This window comes from Procambarus clarkii, chromosome 60 (assembly GCF_040958095.1).
Source record: "Procambarus clarkii isolate CNS0578487 chromosome 60, FALCON_Pclarkii_2.0, whole genome shotgun sequence".
NCBI classification, from domain to species: Eukaryota; Metazoa; Arthropoda; class Malacostraca; order Decapoda; family Cambaridae; genus Procambarus; species Procambarus clarkii.
This window is the reverse complement of record NC_091209.1, coordinates 14,563,361-14,590,977: the sequence shown is the minus strand read 5'-3', so window position 1 is coordinate 14,590,977 and position 27,617 is coordinate 14,563,361. Positions and strand designations below refer to the sequence as shown.

The window sequence follows — 27,617 nt, the reverse complement described above, 5'->3', positions numbered from 1 at the left end:
CATTTTATTCACATAATTGTTAGTGATGGCTGTTCAGTTCCTAACCTCTGTCTAGTTTGGTCGTGTCAGTTATAAGTTTCCTCTTATGTCCTCTATTTTCTAAGGGCTTGGCATTCTTTTGGTCATGAATTTTTCTGCTTGATTTTGACAAGGCTCTTCCCTATTTCTCTTCGGCTATTTATGGCTCTTCTCCGTGGTGCAGTGGTAAGACACTCGCCTGGCGTTCCGCGAGCGCTTTGTCATGGGTTCGTATCCTGGCCGGGGAGGGTTTACTGGGCGCAAATCCTTAACTGTAGCCTCTGTTTAACGCAACAGTAAAATGTGTACTTGGTTGTAACAACGATTCTTCGCGGCGGGGATCGTATTCCAGGGACCTGCCCGAAACGCTACGCGTACTAGTGGCTGTACAAGAATGTAACAACTCTTGTATATATCTAAAAAAAAAACACCTCTCTTCCCCCCCTCCTCACCATCTTCCATATGCCAACAAGTTATCAATAAAGATAAACTATAAGTTGTACATACTATAGTACAAAATATTTGTGTTATGTATGAAGTGTATTTTGAAGTTAATATTTTTGGGATTGTGGAACAAATTAATTCAATTTAGATTAATTCTTTTGGAAAAATTTGTTTCGGGTTACGACCCGTCTCTAGGAATGGATTAAATTCGTAAACCAAGGTACCACTACAGCTGTAGTGTGTCCTGTTATGGTACTGACAGTATCAACTTTTCATTGCATGTTATGCCACAGCATAGCAGTTCCACCAAAGGGTCTTCCCGACCTGACAAGTCATTTCAGTGCTGGCACTGTCAAAAGAACCATCAACAGATTTGGAAAGGTTTTCAAATTCATAAGATTTAAACCAGTGCTCTTGCAAAACAAGAATATCACACATTCGAAAAAGTTTTTTGACATATTCATACATTGTAGGGTTGAACCTTTAAAGTCTTCAAGGATATTCTTCATTTTTATATTGGTTAATCCTGGGTTTTCTACCTTCCCACGGCCTAAAGTTTACCCCTACAGGTTAGAAACTGTCACAGAGCACAGTATCCATGTACCTTTCATTAACATCAATTGCATAAGAGATGTACCGATTTTAATTTTTAGAAATTTTATTGATAGAGACTACACTGACTCCATTTGTCTCATTATAATCCCTAAGCTTACTCGAATCACATTCTCTGAGATGATAGACAAATACACTGGTATTTGGAGATTTCAGAGGCTTCAAATCACAAACATCGACAATATTTTTTCTCCATTAAAGGATGTCTGTGGCAAATTTGAACCACAATTAAGTAATGCTGGAAAAATCAGTTGGAGCCATGAGGAGGATTCAAACCCATTCACTTGGTACTTCCAAGCAAATGCCCTAGAACACTACATCACAACATGGTAAACCTAATGCAACCTGGGATTCCACTGAATCCCCTAGGAGTCCTAAGTCTTCCAACTCAAAACTCAATCAGGATTTCTTGCATTGCCTTCATGTACTCTGGATTATTGTCCAGTAGTTCTAACTCCGATGAGTGGTGACAAACCTATAGCAGACTAATGCCTACCATCTGGAGGCAGGAAGGAAAAATAGCTGAATTTTATTTTTTGGTTATGTGAATTGTTTGTAATTTTATTGACATTTGTTTAAAACATTTCTTGGTGTGTTTTGAGTTTTTGTGACTCCATTTCAGACTTTTTGGCAGGTTTTTTCTTTTGTGTGGTGTCCATCATACAGTACTCAGTTCTTCTTCCCTTGTAAGGAGGCAGGATTCTGGTCTTTGCTGCAGGGAGGTTATCTTGAGATGATTTCGGGGCTTTTAGTGTCCCCGCGGCCTGGTCCTCGACCAGGCCTCCACCCCCAGGAAGCAGCCCGTGACAGCTGACTAACTCCCAGGTACCTATTTACTGCTAGGTAACAGGGGCATTCAGGGTGAAAGAAACTTTGCCCATTTGTTTCTGCCTCGTGCGGGAATCGAACCCGCGCCACAGAATTACGAGTCCTGCACGCTATCCACCAGGCTACGAGGCCCCCTACGAGGAGGTCATCAGAAAGTTTGAGACACTTCAAGAGATGCTATTTATCCTGGGGTACCAGTGCATAAACTGTAAGGAGCCCCCAAACAGGGGTGTTTCATTATGCTAAGTGCTCTATTTTTCCACCCACAATGTTTATAATGTATCTACACTTTATGTTAATTTATGGTGGCAAATTGGGATGAATCAAGAGTTGCAGAATATTATTTCAGTAGACCTATTGAAAAGATTTGAAAATAAATAAAACCTTATTACTGTACATATATTTGCTGGACAGATTCTTATAAATGAACCATCATAACTGGATATAATTTTAATTGTCACCAAATAATAGGCAAGTATATATGGATTTAGTGTAATTAATCATATATATTTTGTGTAGTTTCAGTTACTCTACGAAACTGGTGCCACGCAAGGTCTTGAATCTATTAGAGGTAAGAGGATGGCAAGTAGTATCATCGGCTAGCATTGGACAAACTTGTATTTGGACACTGCATATTGAATAAATCTTGGCTAAACGATCAGTTCATATTATTACTACTGTATCAACAGTGTTTTGGTGCTAGGGATCAGAGGTATGGAGAAAAGTAGAACATTTAGCAATTTTTTTTCTCAGCATATGCATAAGCTTTGCCAAGGTTAACACTGCTAATGTGTGGGCTTCCATATTTACTGTTTGGATATGTAATACAGGTACTGTACTATAAATATATTTAGATGCACAGTTTAATACGTAATGGCTATTGGAGAGATTATTGCTATCTAATTTGTTAAGATAGGTGTTGTTTTTGATAGTAACACAGTCTAGTATTTTATTACATTCCCATTATGTTAGGGAATATAATTGATTACTGAGCCACATGTCATTTAAATAAATATATAAAGTCTAGCTTTAATGTGAAAAATTTGAAAGTTTCTAATACAGTATTTACCCGAAAGAAAAGCAGTATGATATACAGTACTGTACTTAAGAGATACAGTATAGCATATGAATGTGGATACTTACAATTACCTTAAATCAGTTTTGAATAATATTTAGATTGACTGCTAGTTCAAGTATCATGACAAGCAGTGAAGCTCCCGATATTGAAGATTTACTGCCACCAAAGCCTCAGGCACCAAAACCCAGTGACTGCTGTGGCACCGGATGTTTTCCCTGTGTCCACGACATTTATGAGCAAGATTTGAAAGTTTGGAAACGAAAATGTGAATTGATTCGAAGTGGAGGCACAGAGGAGAAACAACAGATAACAGGTGCTGTTCAACCTGACAAATGGAATGAGTTTGAGATTATTGCAGTGACAGAGCTTAGTAATAATACATATCTTTACACCTTTAAGCTAGAAGATGACCAGTGTTTAGGCATAAGTGTAGGTCAGCATTTAATCGTTAAGCAAGTTAAAAATGGCAAGACTATTACAAGGCAGTATACACCAATCTCTGACATATACAGAAGAGGATCATTTGAAGTTCTCATCAAAATTTATCCAATGGGAAAAATCACCCCAATTATTAAAGATTGGAAAGTTCAAGATAAGGTACCATGGAGAGGCCCTTTTGGTAATTTTTCATACAAGGAAAACAGTTACAAAAGAATCCTCATGCTAGCCGCTGGCACTGGTATTGCTCCAATGTATCAGTTAATAAAAAATATTGTTGAAAATGAATATGACGAGACTTTTATAAAGCTGAATTATGCATCCAAAAGTTTCACTGGCATTTTGTTACGTGAAGAGTTATCCAGTTACTGCCAATATTGGAATTTTACTGTAAGTTACTACTTAAGTGAAGAGGTTGATATAAGTAAGAAGAGATACAGTGAAGAGATAGTAGCCAGAAGACTGTCAAAGGAGGATGTTCGTCAAGATCTTGCAAAGGGTCCTGTAGGTGCAACTTTGGTGCTTATTTGTGGAACAAAATCATTTGATAAAGACATGGTGAACTGTGCAAAAGATGCCAAGGTTCCAGAAGAAAATATTTTTAAGTTTTGAAACGCTTTTTGGTTTGATAACATCAAGTACTCTGCAATGCAGTGATAAAACACACTCAATTCGCAAGCGATTTGGGCTAGGTTCGTATCCAGGCTAGGGAGGATTGACTAGGCACCAATCCTTGACTGTACGCCTCTTTTTGCACAGCAATGATTGAGTAGCTGGTTGTCAAACGACTGGCAGGTCATATTCCAGGGAAACTAGTGGTTAAGGCTTACCATGAGCTATAGGATAGGAAAAAGCTCTCATCCTCCTAACATAAGTTTGTCATTTGTTCCTATACCCATCTGTGATCAAAATTAAAGTACATTGAAAGTAAGTATGCCATATTGTTTTAATCTAATCTAGTATCACTGACAAAATTATTGTTCTTACAGTATTGTTATTTAATTTAATAACAATTGCAGTTACAGTACTGTAATATATTTTACATAATTTTTCAGTGTTTATCATAGTGCATATTTCTTAATTTGGTAAAACTGTATATTAAATGTGCTCCCTTTGCTAGCTTAAATACTGAATAGTCTTCAAGGATTGTCTGTAATATTGAGATAAAGTTTATTGATAGAACTACTCTTGAGTCAGTTGTTTTAATTTTTTAATTTAAATCTTATGAACAACATTACAGTACTTGTATATTGTGTTTTTTTATAGAAATAGATATTTTTTTGTCACTCGTATAGTGACAACGGTAGTTCACCTTCATTCCAATCACCCACCCCACAGGGTGGAGAGGACTTTTTTTTTATAACAATCACTATACAAGAGCTTTCTTGCAAGCTCGTGCAAGCTTTCCTGTATATTGATTTGTCTTATATATGGCTTGAAGAATGCTGCAAATTTTCTATGCTGTACTGCAAATACTTAATTTTATACACTGGATACCACTGTAATATGTTTAATATTATTGGATTTAAATACTGTAATGAATAAATCAAGTGTAAACTATAGATATACAGTATTACTGTGTTTTACTTTAAATTAGGAAGAGTTGAGCCAGTTTTAAATGTGTATATCAGTGATAAACATTATTAAAACATTATAGCTCTGTGAAGAGCTTCAGGCCTAAGTTAGGGAAGATAAAAGAATTAAGAGATTTATATACTATACATTGTTATAATGGGTGAAGGTTGTGGAGCTGATAAGGTGGCAGAGGGGAAAAAATCTTGCTCACTTTGAACTTGCCTTGCCTCAACAGTAGTTGACACAAGGCAAATTGATAACGACAGTCCTTTGGTATTGGTAAATGGTGTCCTTGTATTTTATAATAGCTGGCTCTGAACACACTATTTTATTTGTTAAAAGGGTGCATGAATGTAGAAAAAACATAATACAGTACTTATAGTATAAGTATACATTAAAAAGAGAGAGAGAGGGCTTATAAATTATTGAATATGTTTATAGGAAAACAGACATAGAAACTTTCTTTAGAGATTATCCACAGAAAATATTGTTAATAATAATACTGATTACAGAAGGAAAAAGATGGAAATAGGAAAGTGGTAGTTTGACCAATGTCAACAAACCCTGTGTTAGTATTTAAGTGCACCACCAGATGGCAGCTTGAGTCACCCCAACAATTCAACCTTTCTGCCTCATTTGCATGCTGGTACCAGCTGTTCATCTCTTACTCTGCAAAGGATCACCTCTGTGTTTGAAGCTAAGTGGGATTAGTGTTCCTTGGGACTTGGTTGTCTCATGTTTATATTTTTTCAGTATGCCTTTCATAATTATTTTTGATAATGATGCTTCATAATTGTGGTTATTCTCCTCATCTTGTGTTCTTAACAATTGCCTAACCTTGATTTATTTTTCAAAGTTATCTTCCCTGGTGTTGGCTTAAGTTTTTTTGATGTCTCACTAGTTATCTCTTCTGAGGAGTTTGAGTATTCCCCTTTCCTCCTCTTGGGTTTGGGGCTGGACTGTAGAGCGATGGTCTGGTTTCATGTAGGTCAGCATTCAATCCCCGACCATCCAATTGGTTGAACACCATTCTCTTTTCCTGTCCCAAATCTTTATCCCTTCCAAGTGCTATATATATAGAGTTGTAATGGCTTTGTGCTTTCTCCTGATAGTTACCTTCCCTTCCTCCTGAGGTTCTGCTCTTTCCTGGTGTACAGTTAGTGCTTTGGACTTGATCCTCAAATTATACCTGTTGTTGGAAGTTAAGGTTACTGTGTTCAGTCTGGAAATGTTTGGTGTGTCTTGTACATCTAAGGGATTTTGCTTGGGTGGTAAATAAGATTATTCTTGGTGAATTCCATGGCAATGTACACCTTTTCCTGACTTATTTTCTGGGATTGATTGATTGATTGATGAAGATTAAGCCACCCAAGAGGTGGCACGGGCATGAATAGCCCATAAGTGGTGGCCCTTTTGAGCCATTACCAGTATCAATAGACGATACTGGAGATTTGTGGAGGTGCAATTGCACCCTGCGTGACGGGAGATGTCTCCCATGATTTTCTGGGGGTTTGACTTCGTCACTTTTACATATGGTGCTTCCTGATATTTATTAACAGATTGGATAGCCAATTTCTGTTGAGTTCAGGTGGCCTGGTTGCCATGTTTTTATATTAATAAGGATACAGAGCATTTGTTACAGTTTTATTAGTCTTGTTTCATTGTGATGATTTCCTCACATATCCATGACTCATCATTTGCAGCTTTCAAGAATAGAAGTCAATGTTTCTGAACTTTTAAAAGCCATTCCAGACTTTTCCTTGTTGTTACCTCTACTGTTACAGGAGTTCAGTTTGTATAGCTAGCATCCACTCATGTTTCCTCCATACCTCCAGCTTTGACAGGGAATTCTAAATGGCCTTAACTTGGGGTCCTCTCCAGTTTCTAAGGTATTGGTGAGCAGTTCTCTTGATTTAAGTGAGAATTCCTTGACAGATGTGACAATACTGCCATAACCCAGTGTCTGTTCCATGGTTCTTCCTGTGAATTCAGCCTGCCCTCATAAACAAAGGCCAAAGTACATTCCATGCACCCGCCAAATCCCATTTATGAATGAAAAACGGTTCACACACAACCCGCAACTGATGACGTTTGAACACTCCTGGAACAAGTGATTTGCTGACCACTTTTGTTCGAACCACGATGCTGTAAATGCTTCACTCACGTATTTCAAATACAAATTATCATCAACAGAACCTAAACACCTAACCTAACTTATGCCTAAATATGCACATTATGTTAATATATAACAATATCAATTTATATTTGAGAAAACTACTATTTCGAATGAACAGTATGTTAAAATTGATGAATGTGTCTTTGGGGTCATGTGCTGGATGGAATGGACTTGGTCTTAGGATGGGTTGGTGATTTGAATGATTTAGTCATCACCCCTTTTAGGGATGGGGGTTGGTGGTTTAGGGGTCTCAAAAGTAGGCACTTCTTCCTTATTTTCCTCAGCTTCCATTGTTTATTGGAATTCATCACCTTCTCCACTTAGAGGGTGATTCCAGGGGTTCAGGGTTGCAAGAGACTGGACAATGGGTACTATTTGATCCAAGTTGGGCTAGGACTTTTCAGCAGTTCTGCCTGCAGGCCTCTCAAGCCATTATTCAGAAATGGGCTTAAGAGTGAATTCAGTTCTACAGTCACTTCAGTTATGTTCTGAGGCCTTGGGCTCCTGGTTGATGAGCAGTCAAGTTTTTCTAATTGGGGAAATGGGCTTATTTTGTTAATTAGCATCCAGGAAGAATGAGCATCATAAAATAAATTCTTTGTGCTGTAGTTTAGCTAAGGTTATAGAGCTCGCTGGCATTGATGGCTGGAGGGTGAAATAGACTGCTGCTGCCGCATTGAGTGATGGGGTGAAGTGCTGTGCTGCAATTTTTCTTTCCATTCTGTTTTCTTATTTCTTGCTTTGTTTATGTTTTCTATGGTGAAATGATACATTAAAACCACTAGTGACATTCCAATATAACATATAATGTAAAATGTACATACAGATGTATGCATATTGCTATATGAACATGTTTTAGGCTCATATTGATATGAATAAATAAATCTTACAATTGCACATACCACGCATTTTACATGCTAATATATACATGGTTATTGCTGATTTGCTGTTTTAAAAAGTTTTGGAGTATGATAGCTAGTGAAATGGTGTGAATGCATTTCTGATTCCTATGCTTTTCATTTTATTTTCTTGCACACACACTACAGTATTACATTTGTGATTTGATGCACTGCAACAGGTGGTAGGTAGGCAATACTTGCCAAAGACCTGCAGGTAGATATGGTGCATGGTACTAGGCCTTGCTTGTACCAAGAATACTTATACTTACCATGCTGCTATTAGCATAAAAATTCCTTCTACCCTTCACCCAGTTTTATCCTCTATAAATGTTTAACAGGCAATGTATGCAAATTCTTAAATAATGTAATGTTCTGTATAGAAATTCTGAATTAAAGTCTTTGCTCTTAAGAAAACTGGGTTATAAAATCAATGTCTCCTAATTGTGGCATATGTTTGCAATTTTGTAAAACCCTATATACAGTATTTATAATTATATCTTTAGCTGCTCTACTGGACATGTTGAGTTGATCTCCTTTGATACACAAGTTACCCATTCTTATGGCCTTCCATATTATTTATTCTTGGTGCTTTGTCAGTTCCAAATGCAATAACACTATTTTTAATCTCTGTACTGTCATTGTTTCAAAAACCATCCTTTAAAAATGATTTCATCAATTGCACACCTATATGTTCAATGTACAAAATATGATGATGTACCCAAAAAGTTCACATTTTGCATTTGAATTCTGAAGGGCATAACAAAAAACATTAATCATATACCTAATGTGTTCTAGGTCTTATATAGTACTATACTAGGCCTAGGTAATATTAGGTTGCCTTCTTTTGTAGGCCCTCTGCAAAATTAATAGTACAAAAAAATACTGTATTTGGGTGCAAGAGTCCATGCTTTGTACTTGCATAGTGGCTACAGGACTGTTATTTTTGGATGACTGCTTGTTTAACACTTAACCAGACAGTACACTGGTACATCTTGTAGCAATTTTTATATTTTGTTGTTTTCTGTAAAGTTAATTCATTCTTTGGATATTCAATACAATTTTCTTGTATCCTAGAAACCATTACATTTTAATAGCATATATATAAAATGTTACAATACCTTGTACTTTTATTTTATAGGAGCATAGTTATTGTCTATAAACTTATTCATGCCTTTGACAAAATAAAAAAAATATTTCTTGTATCCTAATCATGATGTTTTTAATAGCACACAAAATATTAAAATAATTAAATTTTCATTTGGAGCAAAATTATTACTGAAGATGTACTAGAAAAAATAGATATATGTGCTGTAGATGGGTTGTCAACAAACATTGGTTTTTATATTGCCAGGAAAATAATAATTGCATGTATTCCTAAAGGCACATATATTATTTCTCCCTGATGTGAAAATAGTTTTACAGTTTTCAAGGACATGGTAATTCTGTTAAAATGTTGTATCAACTCTGTATGATACAAAATTAAGTGTTTTGGTGTGTGAAAATCAAATGTGTCATGTTTTAGTTTTTGGTATGTGAACCCAAAAAGAAAAAAGTTTGAGTTAAACATGAGGGTGAGAATAAATTGTAGTGCAAAATAAATGAGGGCCAATAAGAATTGGAATAATAGTGAAGGCTTGACATGGAAAAAATTAGAGAATTTTGGAAGAAAATAGTAGAGGGTGAAAGAATGACAAGACAGTAAAAGTGGCAATGTTTTGGGAAAGCTGTTAGGAATAGCCAACACTGAAGGAAACAAGGTGCAATACACAAAGGATGCAACACTGACATTATTTCATTCATCCCATATTCATATTTAGAATTACACAACTAAATTATCTGGAAAGAGTCTTAATGATGCTGTTAATCTTTGGCCTCATGATCTTCTTCCTCATCACTGGATAATGCATTCACTTCCGTTTCACCTTCAAGGTCTAATTCTGCTTCAGTGAGGACTTTCAACTCCTCTAGAGGCAATCTCACCCTCATTCCCTTTTCTCCCAGCAGATTAGCTATCTCCCTCAGCATCTCTGGCATAAGACGCACACAGTCCAAGTATACGCTCTGTCAAAGAGAGAAAGTACAGTATTAATGTTTACCACAATATGATGAATTCATATAAGCATATTTACTTACCAAAGTGGTAAAAAATGTGAGAATTTGACTGTACAGTTATACTCTGGTTTTGATAGGGTACGGCTTAGAAGCTCGTGCCTTGGTGTAAGGGCACGGGTCTGAGAGAATGTGTAAGGGCACGGACTTCTAAACCGTACTCTAGAGTATGAACTATCGAAACCCATCCTTTATTTCCTTACTTACAATATAGCTATGTTACTTTAAAACAGGGATGTAAAATCAATATGCATTTATAAACACTTCCAACACACGAGTTATCACGTGGGGCCGGTACCATATTTTTTTAAATGGCCAGACTCTACAAACAATCGGTGCATGTATTACATTTATTAAACAACACAATGGATGGCTAGAGGACCAGGTCGGAAGAGACATGCATTGTCCATAGATAGTGTGCCAGGGAACTTGAATGCCTGAGAAACCTCCCTCCTATCATACACATTAAGATACAGGACATGGGACAATACACTGCCAAGGAATAATCTCTCACTCATCAGATTAACTTCACACACTGGTGGTGTGTGCTTTTGAGGTGATTGACTTTCATTAAATCTGTGTGACTGGAATACATCCATCCAGTCCCCCCCCCCCCACTACCATCCATCCATCCAGTTCCCCTCCCCCCTACCATCCATCTATCCTGTTGTCCTCCCAAATCCAAATACAATATTCAAGTGCGATCGTCACTAAGCGGGTGAAACTGGTAAACTGAAGAGTGCCTCGCCCATGCCACCAGGAACCACATGCTCGGTCGACCCCTACGTGTATCAACAAAGTCACTAGGTGAGGCAAAGGTCATAACCCAATTTGAATTTTCCAAAGAAACTTAGTTTGTAACCCGAAAAATTTGTAAAGAAGGACACTCGCTACCCGAGGTTCCACTGTATAGCACTTGGCAGGGATATAAATAGCCGAGGTATGATGACGGAATGAAGATACAGTACCCAAGCACTTAGGATCATCAGGTTTTCTGAAAAAGAAAAACTCAAAACAGAACAGGGCAGAGCTCCCCCATGGTAGTAGTATCAGTTGAGTGCCAAATGCCCAAGCACATCACAAAGTTGTAGGTGAAGAATATGCTATCTGGCCAAACAAAACAAAATTCACACTTTTGGCAGAAAGTTTGAATCTTCCCAAAGCAAGACCCAGGAGGAAAGCCACATTAAAAAGGGAATCCTAAACTAAAGTTTTTATCTTCTTTTGGGTTTCATCTTAAGACAATACAATGAGTAACAAGGTTCCAGAGGTGCATGAGACAGCTGGAGGTGAAAGAAAACCAAGATAACTGAAGCAATGGGGAAAAGACACAGCCAACCCAAACACCAGCATGAGAAGCTCTGCCAAGGCCAAATGATATGAGGCAAAAACATTAAGCACCAACTAGCAATCCAGAAAGTCAGGAAAGACATCACACTCAGAAACTTTAAGAAATCCTGCCAAAGCACCTCGTACTGTAGTCTTGAGGAAAGACACAAATGTGACACCAGTAGGTCTGCAACCTGATTCCATACAGGCAGCAGTACAGAATGCCTATAAACTCCATTTGCACAGACCAACAAAAAGCCTCAAACCATCTACTGGTCATACTCCCAAAGCTTTTGAGGGGGAGAGGGGGTGGTGGAGCTTCAGGAAGGGGTGGAAATTGGAACAATGAGTGAGAAGGGCCTGATGCCAGGGCTGCAATGGTCACAGAGGAGCCAGAAGAAGGATGCGGCCCACAAAGGTCTCCAGCCTGTCCAACCAGAGGAATGAAGTAAAGACAAGACCAAGGACTTTTTGTCTGGGCAACAGAGCCTAAGTAATGCAAAGCCTCACACTTCAAAACTAGTGCCACATAAACAGAGATACCAAATCTACACAAAAGGCAAATAATGATTAGTTTACATGATGCACATTATACTTCTTGACATCTAGCTGCATATGAGGCTATGGAAATTTACCCCAAGATAGCCGTTACATGATGAAGAACCAATTCATTAACATGATGGGTATTGATGTACATTACATGAATGATTATTATACTAAGACTTAAGTGTTTAGGAGGAATAAATTGGTTAATATATGTTAACAAGTTAGTAAAAATTGAATGATACTGAGGTAGTGAGAATCTAAATTTAAAAGATGTGTTAATAAAATATTTCCCCCAACAATGAACAGAATAAATATTAAATCCAATCTGGAATACATGTACCGAGCCTTTTACCTTGATACCAGGGCAGTGAGAGAGTGCCCTGTATATTAAGTCTTTCAGTTTCTTCGGTCGTGTAGCAGCAACTAGAGCCAAGTACAATCTCCAGAGAAGAGGACAGTGGTTACCAGGAGGTTGACTTATTCCTTTTTCCAGCACACTCTCCAAGCGGTGACCACAGCTCAGAGAACCTATGAAGCAAATTAGTAATTGTAAATGTTATAAAAAAAAATTGCCAAATGCCAACAAATCTGTTTTAAGGTTTAAGTTAAAAAAGGAATTTAATATCCTACACAAAATGGTGGCTATTAACCCATAAATAGCTCCAATCACTGCTTGTGATTACCTTGTGATCTTGAATTGCCAAATGTGATTTTTTTTACGTTAGTTTTGTGAATTATTTTATCATACCACAATGTGACTTAATTAGCTGAGCTGTTTAACTGCTCAAATGTGCAGGCACTCCGAGTTGTGCTTTTTTTTTTTTAATTAGGCTATATTTTAATGTTTTTTTAATGTTTTCATCACTGTGATTTGAAATAAAAATGGTGAAGTTTGGAAATATTTTGACATTAACTTTTACCTGAATGTTTATAAAAACAACAAAAATATGTCCTTAACAATTGCACTATGAAGTTTTGCCAAAAACAGGTGCACAGTGCAGTGGTTAAGAGGTAAATAACATTAATGTATTTTCCCCAGATCCAAAAGGTAAGGTAAGTGTTGCAATCAACTGGTGTTTGAGAATTCAAAAGACTATATATATGAGATTTAATCAACTGGAGTAACTGATGGTCTGCTATAATACAATTAATTCATTGAGTCAGGGGACAGGAAGCCAAAGTGTACTCATGCACGTTTTGGCTTTTATAAAGGCCCCCCCCCCCCCCAAGCCTCATTACTGACCCGGTCCAGGATTGAAAATCACAGTTGAAAACCCAATCAACTGTTGTTATTATAAACAGCCTCCTGGTGCTTCGGAGCTCATTAATTGTTTAATAATTGTAAACAAAGTCGCCAAAGATTGAGAAATGATGTACAGGTTCATAAGTGATTGCGTAACTGCTTCGTGAATCTGGCCCCTGGTACTTAAAATACTAGTAATACATTTCTTACTGCAAAAAATTTGCTTATTAAAAATCAACTTCATGCACATATGACATGTCTGAATCTCTGTATTACAACTTTACATAACCATCAGCATTTATTATGATATTTCTACCCCATTTTGATTTCATTGACTGGAGACACACTTCCCCAGAACAGATGAAAAATATTGTGCTAAAAAGCAGTCTTTCACACTCTGCAGCACACAGAAAACTTAGTATCACAGCACTAACAACATGTACAGCAGTATTTCAGCTTTCTCATACACGAGAACAATCAAACTGTTACCATCCCTCTCAGCCTTCTTATCTTGAGGTTATCTTGAGATGATTTCGGGGTTTAGCGTCCCCGCGCCCCGGTCCTTGACTAGGCATCCTTTTTATTACACACCTCCAGGAAGCAGCCCGTAGCCGCTGTCTAACTCCCAGGTACCTATTTACTGCTAGGTAACAGGGGCATCAGGGTAAAAGAAACATTTTGCCCATGTGTCTCCACCTCCACCGGGGATCGAACCCAGAACCTCAGAACTACGAATCCGAAGCGCTGTCCACTCAGCCATCAGGTGCCCTCTGCCTGACAGGTTGGCCTAACCTAACTTCTTATGTCTTGTTCACACATATTAGCCAACTGTTAAGATATATTATAAGTAGCTTTCTAATGCTTCCTGATGTCATATTTATCATATTTTTTTGCTGCCTGGGACAGTCTTTATTTCTCCCTACACAGTGCTGCCAATATTTATCCCATCCATACACCTCTTTACTCTCAAATTTTACTTAAACACTACACAATTAAAAATGTTCTTTCCATTTTTCCCATCTGTAAATGTTGACTTATGGTTGATGACACAAGGATGATGGCACACACTTGTTATACGTTAAAGCTATTAATCTCTTAGATGCCACACGGATAGTGAATTCTAATAGTAATACAGTAGGATTGGCACCACCCATGTCCTAATCTCTTATATATGGACCTAGCTTTCCTTTAACTTGACTAACATAATGTGTACAGACTTCCTTCTAACTTTTCAGTAGAATATTACATGCTATCTTCTGCCTTGTGATATTCACCATCTCACTAAATCCTAAATACAATATCTATTTCCTCTCCATCTTTACTACCTCTACATCTATGACTCTTGTTCACACAAAAACTTGAGTTATGAACTTCCCCCTCTTCATGTACTGTCACCAACATACTTGTATAACAGCATATAAGTTATTGTGAATCTATGGCTCAGCACAGCAAGCGAGAAGCCTTCCTAAAACAAATGTCGACAAAATGAACATACCAGAAAAGAATACTAACACACCATGCTACTAAGAAGAGTAATATACTGTATCTAATTGCTGTAATTGTATCTAAATTACATTGCAAACTTTTTACATTGCTATACAATAAATTACATTGCATAATTGCTAACTGACTAAAGAGTTCACGTTATACAAGCCACCAAACATTTATACCATACTTTTATGAAAAGTTATTGTTTTATTATAAACAAATTAAGCACAACTTTCTTAGAAGGCTGCAAAACAGCCAATCAACTATATAATGTTGACTATAAAGTAGTTTTTACATATTGCAGGCATGTGACTTGACCCTATGGTTTAAATTGCTTGTTATCTTTTAATGTCAATACTCGTGTAACACACACACACACGGCAAAATTAGAAGTAGTATTATGATACTGGTCTCATCGTAGTAAATGACTGACCTTCATCTGTGTTAGCAATGAGTGTGATGGTTCTCTGGATGTGTGGCAAGATCTGAGACACCAACACCACAATAGACGAACTTCTCTGAGAGTGCATCTCCAAGCCCCCAAGAAGATCACGCCAACTCTGCAGTATCAGTTATCTATGTTGTATCATGTAAATGAAATTGATGTCATATATTTCATAAATTTTGATGGGAAATTTCTTTTAAAAAGTTTAGTCATGCACTTGTTAATAGTGCATGAACTTGTTAAGTCAACTTGTTAGCAAAATAAACTTTCTAATTAAACAAATATATCTGTCTAGCCAATGTTAATTGAAATGGTTTCAAAATGATAATAAACCTTTAACTTGCATATAGTAAAAAAGTGAAACATTCAGCATAGCAAAAGTGCGCCTTTTGTTATAAATTAAAATATTAATTTACATGTTATATTAATCTATCCATCAATCTTACTCTAATACCAATAACTTGGTCAGTTAACATTATATCAATGTAAATGAGAAGGAACTAACATTTCTGAACACAATGGGTGCAGACAACATTATCTGAACACAAATACGGTAGAGGTGATATTATTTGAACCCAACTGCAGCATAGCTGACATTTGACTTAACACAAAATGAGATAATGCTGACACTGTGAACACAAAATGAAGTAAAGTTTAATAATGAGGGGAAAAATATGGTTTTGTACCAAGAATATATATACAATATTGAGTAATTCAAATATTTATAGATAAAAAAATATACATAACACTAAAGAGCAGCGTTATGAGAGTAGATCTCTGAAGAAGTACGGCTCTATTCAAAGCTCTACAAACTGAACCACAAACCATTTCTTAAAACAAGGTGTGCAAAAATCAAGATTGAATATTTGGAAATAATTTTGTGTATATTTGTGGTATGCATATGAGTTTATTATGGAACCCAAGTGGTTACAGCTGTCATATTTATAAACAAATATAATTATGCACAATGCACAAGTTTGAATCAAATGTAATAATTGTAGAATCTATTAAACAAATGCCACCTTTCTGTGTACTGAGCTAAATAACCCCCCACCATAATTTACAAAGAAATAAAACACCTACTTGGTTCTGAGCAAGGAGTAGGAGAAATCTTTGGTTTTCTGGAGCCACTTTGACAGCGGCTGTGAGAACTTTCCTCAGGGACACTGGTGACATTCTGCTGTCACTTACAAGATGCTCCAGCTGAGATGATACTTCAATTAACCACACATAGTCTTCATATAAACTCTCCAAAATTGTTAATTTATCAGCTACATTGTTTTTGCTTTTCTCTTGTAAGTCTGGAGCCTTGACAACACATTCTGAAGGCAACAAAATATCCTCCAACTTATGAGGAACTGGACCTTTACAAATGCCATTGATTTTGTCAAAGATGTCTTCAAAAATTAAACAAGCAGATTGAAAGCCAACAGTGAGTAACTCCAAAATGGCAAGGAACATCACTAGTTTGCCTGCCAGTAATTTTTCATTGTCTTTTGTAGCACTATTGTCAGAATTAAATGTAATTGAATTACTATACAAATCTAGTAGTTCATTTAGCTTTTTTTTAGTTTTGAGGACATTTCCTCCTGGTGCAGGAGATCCATTGGCAACAGAAAATTTCCCATCAATGACAATTGAACAGAGTGAATACATAACATTATTACTGTGCTTACCATTGCACAGTTTTGCCTCTCTATCCATTTCAAGATGAATATAGGAACTATAAAGGTCCATAACAGCAGATAAATCTAAATTAGCAACATCCAGTGCATTTCCTGTGACCGTTCCAATGGTCAAAGCTGTTGCATACACATTCTCAGCTTCATCAAAATGTCCCATATTTTCTTCTACTTTGCCATATTCTTGGTACACCGGTAGGTACATTCTAAATTCCTCCAATTTTAAAGTATTTTTTATATGCTTCTTTAATTCTCTACCAAAATTTTTAAGCATTGCTTTATCATAATTATTTTTCTTTTTAATTAAATATTGTTCACTCAAGAACTTTATGTACAAAACCGTTAATTTATTTCTATACGATTGTTCAAATACATCCGATGCCTGCTGAAGCAGCCGGCACAAAAATTCGTAATACTTCTCACACGAAGTGTTTAATAAAGATGGCCCAACAGTATCAAAATTCAGAATCTCACAATTTTTATCTGCTTTTCTGAACTGAAAATGCAGGCCAAACAAATCTATATCATACAAAGTTTCAATAATTTGTGGCTCAAAAGCATTATCACTACTGCTTGCACTTTTTCTTTCATTCTTATTAATCTTTTGACCTTTGTTTACTGTTGACCTATGTAACAGGACACTTTTAGTATCAGGTACACCAAAAAATTTAAGAAACTGAAGAATAAGATAAAAACGCTCCTCAACAGTGTCCAAAATAAAGAGATGTGGTGAGAGTTCTTCAAAAGGAACCATCCTCTCTGGGTCTTCACAGTCCTCTGGATCCTGCTCCCAAGGCATCCAATGATGTCTTTCTCGTGATGTCTCGAGGGCTAACCACAACCGTGACGTTGTCCCTCCTTGGGCTATGATGTCATCTTCTTCGTCTTGTGTTCCACCTTTGGGACAAAGCATAAAATAAATTCATGTAAAAAGACTTGTAACGAGTAATGAACACTGAAATATAAATAACACCTTTTAATAATTTATACTAAGTTAATTTCTATATTCAGAAATTAGCACTTAAAAAGCGGAAATACAATTTCCATAAAATTTTAGAGTGTATCTTCGATCTTTTTTTTCAGAAGCTGAAAATCTTCTTGGTGGGAGATCTTCCAATTTATATTTTTTGTCACTTCTATCTCCAAGCATTTTTTATTTGAAAAATCATGGTAATGACTTACTACAAGGCATTTTCACCTAATGCCTCTGTTCACCTAACAGTAAATAGGTATCCAGGAGTCAGCTTCTTTTGGTTTGCATCCTGGGGGAGGGTCAGTAGTTTGACCTTGGGGGGATGTCAATACAAGCCTAACTTATACTGTATATATACACAGGCTGCCTGTTGCCACAAAATAAAATAATTGTTAAATAAGGTGCATTTTAAACTCTTGATCAATTTACATGTTGAAAGTGTCTAAAGGAGATTTCCATAAGATGGAAATTACATATTATTAGTCTGGACCTATCACTCCTGAGACCATTTTCTGTGTGAGTGCTGATCAGGTACACTGTCTACTTGTGTGTATTAACCATAACATTTAATACATTCTGCTCCCCTTCACCCACAAAAAAAAAGAAGATAGTTTTATCATTTCATCATATGGTTCCAAACTTATTGGACACCTTGTATAAGGTTCACTTTATACAAAGTATGTTATCCAACATCAGAATTTCTAAGTCACACAAGACTATTTAACTTAATAACACCCAATCCAGTAAGGTAAGTAATATCAAAGAATCCAAATATAAGTGCAATGTAATCTACATAAAAATACTTGCCTCCCCCCTTCCTTCCAAGCAATATATGTACTTTCTTTCAATGTATCCTATGTGACAACAAATTTCCATTTCTCCGAACTTACTTAATATAACTTCTGGAAATTCCACTTTCTGCTTCCTTTCCATGACTTGACCCCATCCAATAGCTTTCTCTTCACCAAATCTGTGAAATTACACATATGTTCATATGAAAGTTATATGAATGCACATTCGCAAAGTGTATAACAAAACATGACATAACTTATTACACATGTTTACATCTTCATACATTAAAACCAGATGATACTGCTTTAATGATTCAGCCAATTATAAGACTTAATATCTAAAGAAAATGAAAGTGAAGCCCTGTTCTTTTAAACACAACATACTGTAATGCACCTATGAAGTATGTATTTAACATATCTACAGACCATTCTCTATACCCCTTTAATGATGGAGCATTTACTGAGTGCAATGAAAGCCTGAGTTAGGAAACAAGATATGAATAGATGTAGTTGAACAGCCATGATGTTCATGTCACGGTTCAGACATGAACCATGTCTGTAGGTCTTCATGCAGACCTACAGACATGTAGGTCTGCATGAAGAAGTGGTGGTGAAGCTTAAGCTGTTATTTCCCATTCATTGGAGATTTCTCTCAAAATATTTATATTTAAACCCAAAATAATGAAATATTAAGGCTGTACCTTTACACTGCCGACAGTAAGTCACAATAATGTGGCTGAAAATTAGATACCCAACCCACATGTCTGAGAATAAAGAAAGTGACAACATTTCAGTTTGTCTTTGACAGTACACGAGTTAATAATGGTTCAGGACAGACTGAAAAGTCATCACTTCCTTTATTTCAAACTTATAGGTTATGGTCTCTTACACTAATAACAGAATACTTGACATGGGCTTAATCCTGATTGCTGACAATTCAGCACTTTGATTATATGTGTAGTATTAAAACATGGTAAAACTATCTGCCAAGAGTAAGTATGTAATTATCAAAAGAAGGCACTAAGCCAGAATAACTGATTAGCTGTTTATGGGAAGATTAAAGGTTATTTAAAAGTGTGTAATGTACATACCTTGGTGCTCGTGAATCCCAGAAAGCCTCAAAAACTGCAATTTTTGCTTCGACTGGAGTGTCTTTGGTACACAAATACTTTGGGCTATAAAGATTTAACTCAACAAGGGCCTGGCACAGAGCAATTGATCTTTCCATGTAACCACCTTGTCGCCAAACATGTGCAAGTTGAACGGCTATGTCTACTAAGCACTTGCCAAGATCAGGTGGCGGCGAATGAGTCAAGAACACACCACTGTGCATTTGCTGTAATCTTTCAGTGCACTTGGCAAATGTTTGAACAACTGCTGACAAATTAAAGGAGGTGAAGTGAGTCTTCATAAATATTAGATATTGATGCCATACTTTTATTTTATTGGGGAAGTTGAAAATCAGTGTACCCCATTCCTGTTTGAGTTTTTTGTCGTCCCAAATGTCTTTTCCAATTTCTAGACGCTGAAATTGCAACTCTACAGACCTAAAGTTCTTCTTTATGGCACTATCTAATATAGAAATCTTTCTCTCGGCTAAAGCTTTCAGATTTCTCTTGTGCTTCTTTTTGCTATCTTTATTATTGGAATCTGTACCCTGAAATAGATAAATATATGCATCATCTTGAAATCTAACAAATTCTAACCACAAAGGAATATTACTTGGTTCTTTACCAAGCCTCTCATTGTATAACTTAGCCTTCTTGTGCCAGTACTCATATTCAATTTTGTGGCTGCTCTGACTTTCCTCTTGTTTGCCTGTTCCTATCCCCAATAAATAATGCTCGGTTGCACTATCATATATTCCCAATGGATTAACTTCTGACTGCTGGCCAGCATTCTTCAGCTTGGCTTCCTCTGCATATGTTAGTCCTAATGGAATATAACCATGTTCCTTTTCTTTGGCTTCAGTGCTCTCCTTGGGCAGCAGTATAATGTTTTCTGCATCAGAGTACAGCATTCTCAGAGCAATTCTCTTGAAGTATCTAAGTGTCTTGTTTTTAGACTTGACAGTTTCTTTCTTTGAAGAACTACTTCCAAGAGCTCCTTTGATCCTGAGCTTGTAACTGTAACAGAAAAAAACATAAATATATACACAGATATGTAATTCAACTTTATAAATAAATGGTATTGCAACTCGTAAACCAAATAGTGGGTACTGTGCATTAATAAAAAAAATGAATATGTAACTCAAATATTTAATTGCATATGGACAATTAGAAAAGATATCCACAGGACAGCACATCTTGGAAAAATGGTATGTTTGTAGATGAAATTATTCTATCTGAAAAGGTCACTCCCTTTGATAATATTTTGTTCTTAGAATATTATAAATTCCAGCTTGAGTCAATGCAACTTCCCATCTTTAAACACTGCAGGGATCTGATCTAGCTGCACCCACCAGGCCATAACAGGATACTGAAGAATTCTCAATCTAGCACATAATAAACAGCAAAAGATACATTATTTTGCACTCAAAATCTGCTCCAGTGAATACATGAAATTTAAGAAACTGCCATATATTCTTTATTTCTCCTAACAATTATTAAGTGCCTGCCTGGCTGCTGCTATCATGCTAACATCCCACACACCTCTAGAAAAAAGGGTAGGAGAAAGGGACAACAGAGAAGTGACAATGACTAGCTCCCTTTCACAAGATTCACCACAACCACCCACATAGTAAAAGAGAGGGAAAAGTTATCCTGTGTCACAGTCCCTAGGAGAGTTTGGAGGGCATCAGCTTGGGCATGGATAACAAGAGCCCCAAAGAAGCAGATACACTAACACCACATATTGACAATGAAAATGTTGATTGAAGGGAAGGAAGAGTCTGGCAAAGGTGCAGTAATCACCAAAAATCCCCAGGCCCTAACATTTGTGCAAGTCATTAAGGACAAGAATGCCATAGTCTGGCAAACTTCCACATGTTATGCATCCAGAGATACACTGCAATCTGGCTGAGCTTAACCAACCTGACAGTAAGCTGTGACTAGTGGACTTTACAACATGGTCACCATAGGAAACAAAGGCCAAAATTCCAAAGACACCAGAAAAATGGCAGCAACATGGCACAGGACATGGTAACTAGCCTCACAAACAAGGACTGAGCCCTGACAGAAGGAAGACATCTTCACCAGAACAAAATGGGATCAAAGACAAGCAAGGGTGTCACAATGGCCAAAGCTAAATAAGCCAGGATGACGTAGTAGAGAATGAAGCTCACTAACCAATGCGTGACAGTGAATACCAGCATTATCCTCACTTTAATAAGACTATCAAAATCCTCAGATTAGGCAAAATTGTAATTAATTTTGTCAATAAAGATGTTAATAATAATAATACTAACCAATTTGCCAGTGACTGACACTAACAGAAACAAGTCTTCAAACTCATATCTTGAGGATGAAATAACCAGAAGTGAGAAGATGGGAGAAATGTTAAGGATGTGTGTTCAATAGTCTTTCCCTGCCTAAGGATAAAAAAAAACTGTTTAAGAGATTGGAGCACTGTCTGAGCCAGCACTCATGCAAGTGAGTGTTCCTTACTCAACACCTCTTAAAGCATAATTTTTTTTTTTTACTTTAAGTATGACAAATTTACCTATAATTTGTTCTATCATTATTACTGTACGCCAAATTCCCAGATGCATACCTTGCCAACTGAGAGTAATGCGTCGTTGGAAATAAAGTATTGTTTCTGTCACCATCTTGGCTGATAAAGAAGGCTTCTTCAGGTTTTACCAATCCACGAAGACCCTCAAGGAAGATGCTCTTGCTATTTGATACTATCTTTTCTGACCTAAAGAAAAAAATATATTACTTGGCTCCAAAAATTTGTCAAGCTTTCTATTCAGGATCTTGAAATGTAAGTATGTGCATACAAATACCTGCACGACACTTCCATAAATATATAGACACGAAGAGTATGTGCACTAATTACATTTACACTTAATAATCAAAAGTCATAAATATAAAGAATTCAATATAGAACAAATTATTAAAAAAAAAAAAAACTTACTGAAAGTAATTCTCTTCACTTTCTTTGGGTTTCTTGTCCTTATTCTTACGTCTTACGTGTTCTCTCGACCGTGATCGTGACTTCGATTTCCATCGTCTCTTTGATACATATGGTGAATAAGATCTTGATCTACTGGAAATACAAATGACAATTTCACTAAAGAGAAAGCATGGTTATAGAAATTCAAAATTAAAAACCTTTAAAGTATCTTTAGAGAACATCAAATTAGAAAATCAAATTCAAAGAATTTACATATTTTTTGGGACAGATTAGATGATTTTCATGAACTATGGAGGCACCAACCACTGATTTATTCAAGTAGGGGTTTCTATATTTATTATACAGTACCGTATGGCAATCCTCTGGATCTGTTTCAAATTCTCAAGTCACATGAGACAAAACTTACAATACACTATAGTTTTTTGTACCACCTTCTAATTTCTTTCTATTATACAGTATTGTCCTGAACTTCATTTCAACTTTTAACTCCTAACTTGTTCACACATTAATTTCTTCTTTACCCTCTGTCTGTGTAAGTCCTATTTTAGCCAACTTAATTTAATAAAAATTATATTTGTTTAAGTATTTCAAGCATTTGTGTGCTTGAAACATTTAAGATTGCAATAGCCAATGACCTAGGGTTGCTGGGTAGCTGGAACAGATGGTCCGGGTCTCCAGGGGGAGGGGGGGGATCAAATCCTCCCCACTTGGGGAGGGGGGGGGGGGGGAAGCAGCACAGCGGCGGTGTGTGCTGTTTACTTGTTCCCTTGGGAATTTGCTTGTTCACTGCTTGGAAATTGCGGCCAGAGTCAACTGCAGTCTCCGTGGTGTAGTGGTAAGACACTCGCCTGGCGTTCCGCGAGCGCTATGTCATGGGTTCGTATCCTGGCCGGGGAGGATTTACTGGGCGTAATTCCTTAACTGTAGCCTCTGTTTAACGCAACAGTAAAATGTGTACTTGGATGAAAAAACGATTCTTCGCGGCGGGGGATCGTATTCCAGGGACCATAGGATTAAGGACTTGCCCGAAACGCTACGCGTACTAGTGGCTGTACAAGAATGTAACAACTCTTGTATATATCTCAAAAAAAAAAAAAAAAAAAACTAGGGTTGCTGAATTCGGTTGTCGCAGACGGAGGCAGGGAGAAAGGCAGGGGGAGTTCTGCCTCTCTGTTCGGCTTTCGGTTGTAATTTTCTTAACGTGTGGGGTTTGTTTTCTTATGCCTACCTTTCTGGATGCCTAACCCCGGTCGATGGCAGATTAGGAAAGCCCCTAACCACAGGGAAGTTTTCAGGGGCCATTGCTCCCGGTGCCTCTCTGAGGGGGCCAAGTTCTGGCTCGTGGTCCCGGGTAGGCTGAACAACCCGTCCTCTTAAAAATAACGTCACTTTTGGCCCGTATGCGCACTATGGCCAAATTTGGACGTAATTTGAAATGAAATTGACTCACAAAAGTGACGTACTGTTCTGTTTTCTGTTTGAGTCGTGCAGCCTACGCGGACAGCTTAGAAGAGAAACTTTCAATTAACGTTTTTCATAACGTTTTGAAACTTTATGAGAATTTCCTGCCCACCTAACCTATCACAGGACCCTTAACTTACTGTTGTTGAAAAAAAAAATCCCAAATTTATTTTCAATTTTTTTTCATTTTCAAATTACGTCCATATTCGGCCATACGGACAAACGGCCAAAAGTGACGTTCTTTTTAAGAGGACAGGTTGGGCTGAACTCCATTGACCCATGCCCTGGTCTAATATATCGCATATTAGCCCGATAGCTCCAAGGAGTCGAAGGGGCTCCCCACAGAAAAGCCAATGTTGAATGTGTGTGTTGCAACTGGAGATTCATTAAATTGAGCATCATTGAATCAAGGTTCCACTGTACTAGGAAGGTAAAGGCCTTTACTTTACGATTAAGAGGCTTGGCAAAATGTCATCAACAAAGACTCCTTGGTGGATATTTGGGTGCAATTAATGGAATATTATAATTATTACCGGTAAATAGAAAAACAAGATGGCAAAAAATGTCACTGTTTAAGCTGACAAATATGCAGGTCACCATATTCTACAATATTCATAAAATTAATCAACCTCTAATTCATGGGTAAAGAAAGCAAAAATAATCTTAGCAACCTCAGTACAACAATGCCCAACCATTTGGGGTGGATGATAGAGCGACGGTTTTGCTTCATGCAGGTCAGCGTTCAATCTCCGACCGCCCAAGTGGTTGGGCACCATTCCTTGCCCCAGTCCCATCCCAAATCCTAATCCTGACCCCCTTCCAGTGCTATACAGTCATCATGACTTGGCGCTTTCTCCCTAATACAGTAATTCCCTCCCTCAGTACAATAATGTAACGAAAAACACTTGTATTTTTTTTTTTTTACCTTTTTCTAAAACGTGACTGTGGCAGTCTATTGCCTCTTCTTTTCTTTGAGCCTGACCTGGATCTTCTCAATTTTGACCTTGGACTAAATCTTTTTATTCTTGATCTTGACCTGGAACTTGATTTTCTCGATCCTGATCTAGACCTTCTCAATCTTGATCTTCTGCTTCTTGACCTTGACTTGGACCTTCTGCTTCTTGACCGAGACTTGGACCTTCTGCTTCTTGACCTTGATTTGGACTTTCTATTTCTTGACCATGACCTGGATCTTTTGCTTCTTGACCCTGACTTAGACCTTCTATTTCTCGACCATGACCTGGATCTTCTGCTTCTTGACCTTGACTTCGGCCTTCTATTTCTCGACCATGACCGGGATCTTCTGCTTCTTGGGCCTGATACGGACCTTCTATTTCTTGACCACGAATCAGATCTTCTGCTTCTTGGCCCTGATATAGACCTTCTCTTTCTTGACCATGACCTGGACCTTTTGGATCTTGACTTTGATCTTTTAGTTCGTGATTTTGATCTATTTCGAGAATTCATTTTTCTGGGCTCTATATATCCTGCCCGTGATCCTGATCTGGAATGTGACCTCAATCTTGCTCTTTTATCTATGGTTCGCTGTGGAGAAGTGGACCTTGTTCGAGACTCAGATGAACGTTTATTGGTAACGGTATTTCGAAGTTTTTTGTCTTTGTGTTTCTTTCTCGGCCTGTTTACCTCATCACTAGATTCATCAACATTGGAGTCATTTTTGTGAGATTTGTGTTTCTTCCTTTTTTTCTTTTTCTTCTTTTTTGGAGGTGGTGGTTTGGCTTCTTCTGGTGGTGGAGACTCTGAAGCTTCACCACTTTCTTTGGAGTTTTCTGCTTCTTCTGACACATCACTGTAAACAAATAATATCTGAATCAGCCCAGCATTCTTCATAAACTTAAAATACAGTCAGGTATACAACACTAAAAATAAACCCCCCCTTTACCTTTATAAAAAAAAGTATTCTTTTGTACTTTAACTCGCTAATATCAAGCATGTTATTAGCTTGACTGTCTATCATACCTCTGGCACATTTTCCCACCAAGAGTGTCTTTTGTAAATCAGTAAAATTTGTCTGACAACCTGAACAGCCAACCCCATTAGGTTTGGAACCCACAAGGCAAAGCCAGCCAGTCAGAAAAAACTGGCAGGAGGTGATACAAGGACTGATAGTTGGCAGGAGAAAACTTCAATGGTAATACTATACTATTTATAATATTTATATGCTTTTCTTTGTTTGTCTTTGTAATTAAAGTAAATGATGAAATTAAAAGAAACTAAATTATCACTAAGATTTTATACCCTTGTTTATCTGCCAAACACACAATACTACGACGCTGCTACAATGTTTGAATAAGTTTTTTTTTCTTCTTATACAAGAGTTCTTACATTTTTGTACAGCTACTAGCATGCATTTCAGTATCTCGGCAATAAAAGCATTTCGGGCAAGTCCTTAATGCTAATTTTCACACACACACATCCTCAAGAAGCAGCCCGTAGCAACTGTCTAACTCCAAGGTTACCTATTTACTGCTGGGTTATCAGGGTGAAAGAAACTCTGCCCATTTGTTTCCGACTCGGCCGGGTAACGAACCCGGACCCTTAGGACTACTGTACGAACACTGAGCACTGTCCACTCAGCCATCAGGCCCCCGCTGTAATACCTAACAATTGTAACAAGCAATATAGCAAGTTGTAACAATGTTCTAATACGTCATAAAAACTTTATAACAAGATGTAACAACTTTATTACAAGTTGTAACAAGCAAATCATAGGAACTGTTACACTGTGTTTGCAGGGTTACACACATGATAATATGATATATACGAACACTAATTAGCAAAACAAAAATACTTGCCTTTTGAGGAACTTACATAAAACAATATTTTTTCTATTACTATTTAAAAAAAAATAAAGTCACTATGGGCCAAATTTTTTTCCACAATTCTCAGCACAATAGAGGTTAAAAACTGCCTCATTTGTCAAGATAGTTGAAACAAATATTGATAAGTCATTATTAATAACACTTTGGCATGGGCAAGACACAGTATGGCTTCAAAAATTTATTAGACGAATGTGCGGGAATGACGCCAAAGTAGTAGCGAACAAGTAGGCCAAACACAAATCCCGTAATTATGTGACCCATTAGCATGAAGCTAATGGAGCTACCTTAGTGATAGCTCCCTGAAGCTATCAGCATGATAGCTTGAGGGGAGCCAATAAGTGCTCAATCAAAAAATGTTGACAAATTTAATATTGGCAAGAGGTAAATTAAATTTTTGAAAGAAATTATGAAAGCCAACAATCAAAACTACAGTTGAGGTTATTCTCTGAACAATCTTAAACAATCATTGATCAAAATACTGGATTAGAAATTTCCACACGATTACCATCTACAAAAAATCAACGTATGCAACAGACAGAAAGCACCATGCACATTACAAAAA

The 27,617-nt window shown here is 37.1% G+C and overlaps 2 protein-coding genes across 8 annotated transcripts in view; one reads left to right on the top strand and one right to left on the bottom strand.

Moving 5' to 3' along the window:
* Positions 1–2,542: 2,542 nt before the first annotated feature.
* On the top strand, positions 2,543–9,276 carry LOC123766806 (NADH-cytochrome b5 reductase-like). Its single transcript, XM_045756196.2, has one exon. It carries the CDS (start codon positions 3,101–3,103, stop codon positions 4,028–4,030), a length of 930 nt encoding a protein of 309 aa, XP_045612152.2. The 5' UTR covers positions 2,543–3,100; the 3' UTR covers positions 4,031–9,276.
* Positions 7,955–27,617, bottom strand: part of LOC123766797 (nuclear exosome regulator NRDE2) — a 177,868-nt gene continuing 158,205 nt past the window's right edge. For 4 of the 7 annotated variants that reach the window (XM_069307548.1, XM_069307549.1, XM_045756188.2 and 1 more), the window contains 9 exons: positions 25,138–26,022; positions 22,752–22,883; positions 22,386–22,532; positions 19,766–20,800; positions 18,774–18,853; positions 16,312–17,807; positions 15,217–15,343; positions 12,405–12,580; positions 7,955–10,129 (listed from right to left, as the gene is read on the bottom strand). In XM_069307548.1, coding sequence (XP_069163649.1) covers positions 9,929–10,129; positions 12,405–12,580; positions 15,217–15,343; positions 16,312–17,807; positions 18,774–18,853; positions 19,766–20,800; positions 22,386–22,532; positions 22,752–22,883; positions 25,138–26,022 — 4,279 coding nt within the window. In that variant the 3' untranslated portion in view covers positions 7,955–9,928. Of the gene's footprint in view, positions 10,130–12,404; positions 12,581–15,216; positions 15,360–16,311; positions 17,808–18,773; positions 18,854–19,765; positions 20,801–22,385; positions 22,533–22,751; positions 22,884–25,137; positions 26,023–27,617 lie in introns of those variants that run through there. The other 3 variants (XM_069307550.1, XM_069307552.1, XR_006773873.2) reach the window with 2 other exon arrangements.

Bases quoted from the DNA above. Each gene is read 5' to 3' on its own strand.
- LOC123766806 (XM_045756196.2), top strand. From the start codon at position 3,101: ATGACAAGCAGTGAAGCTCCCGATATTGAAGATTTACTGCCACCAAAG.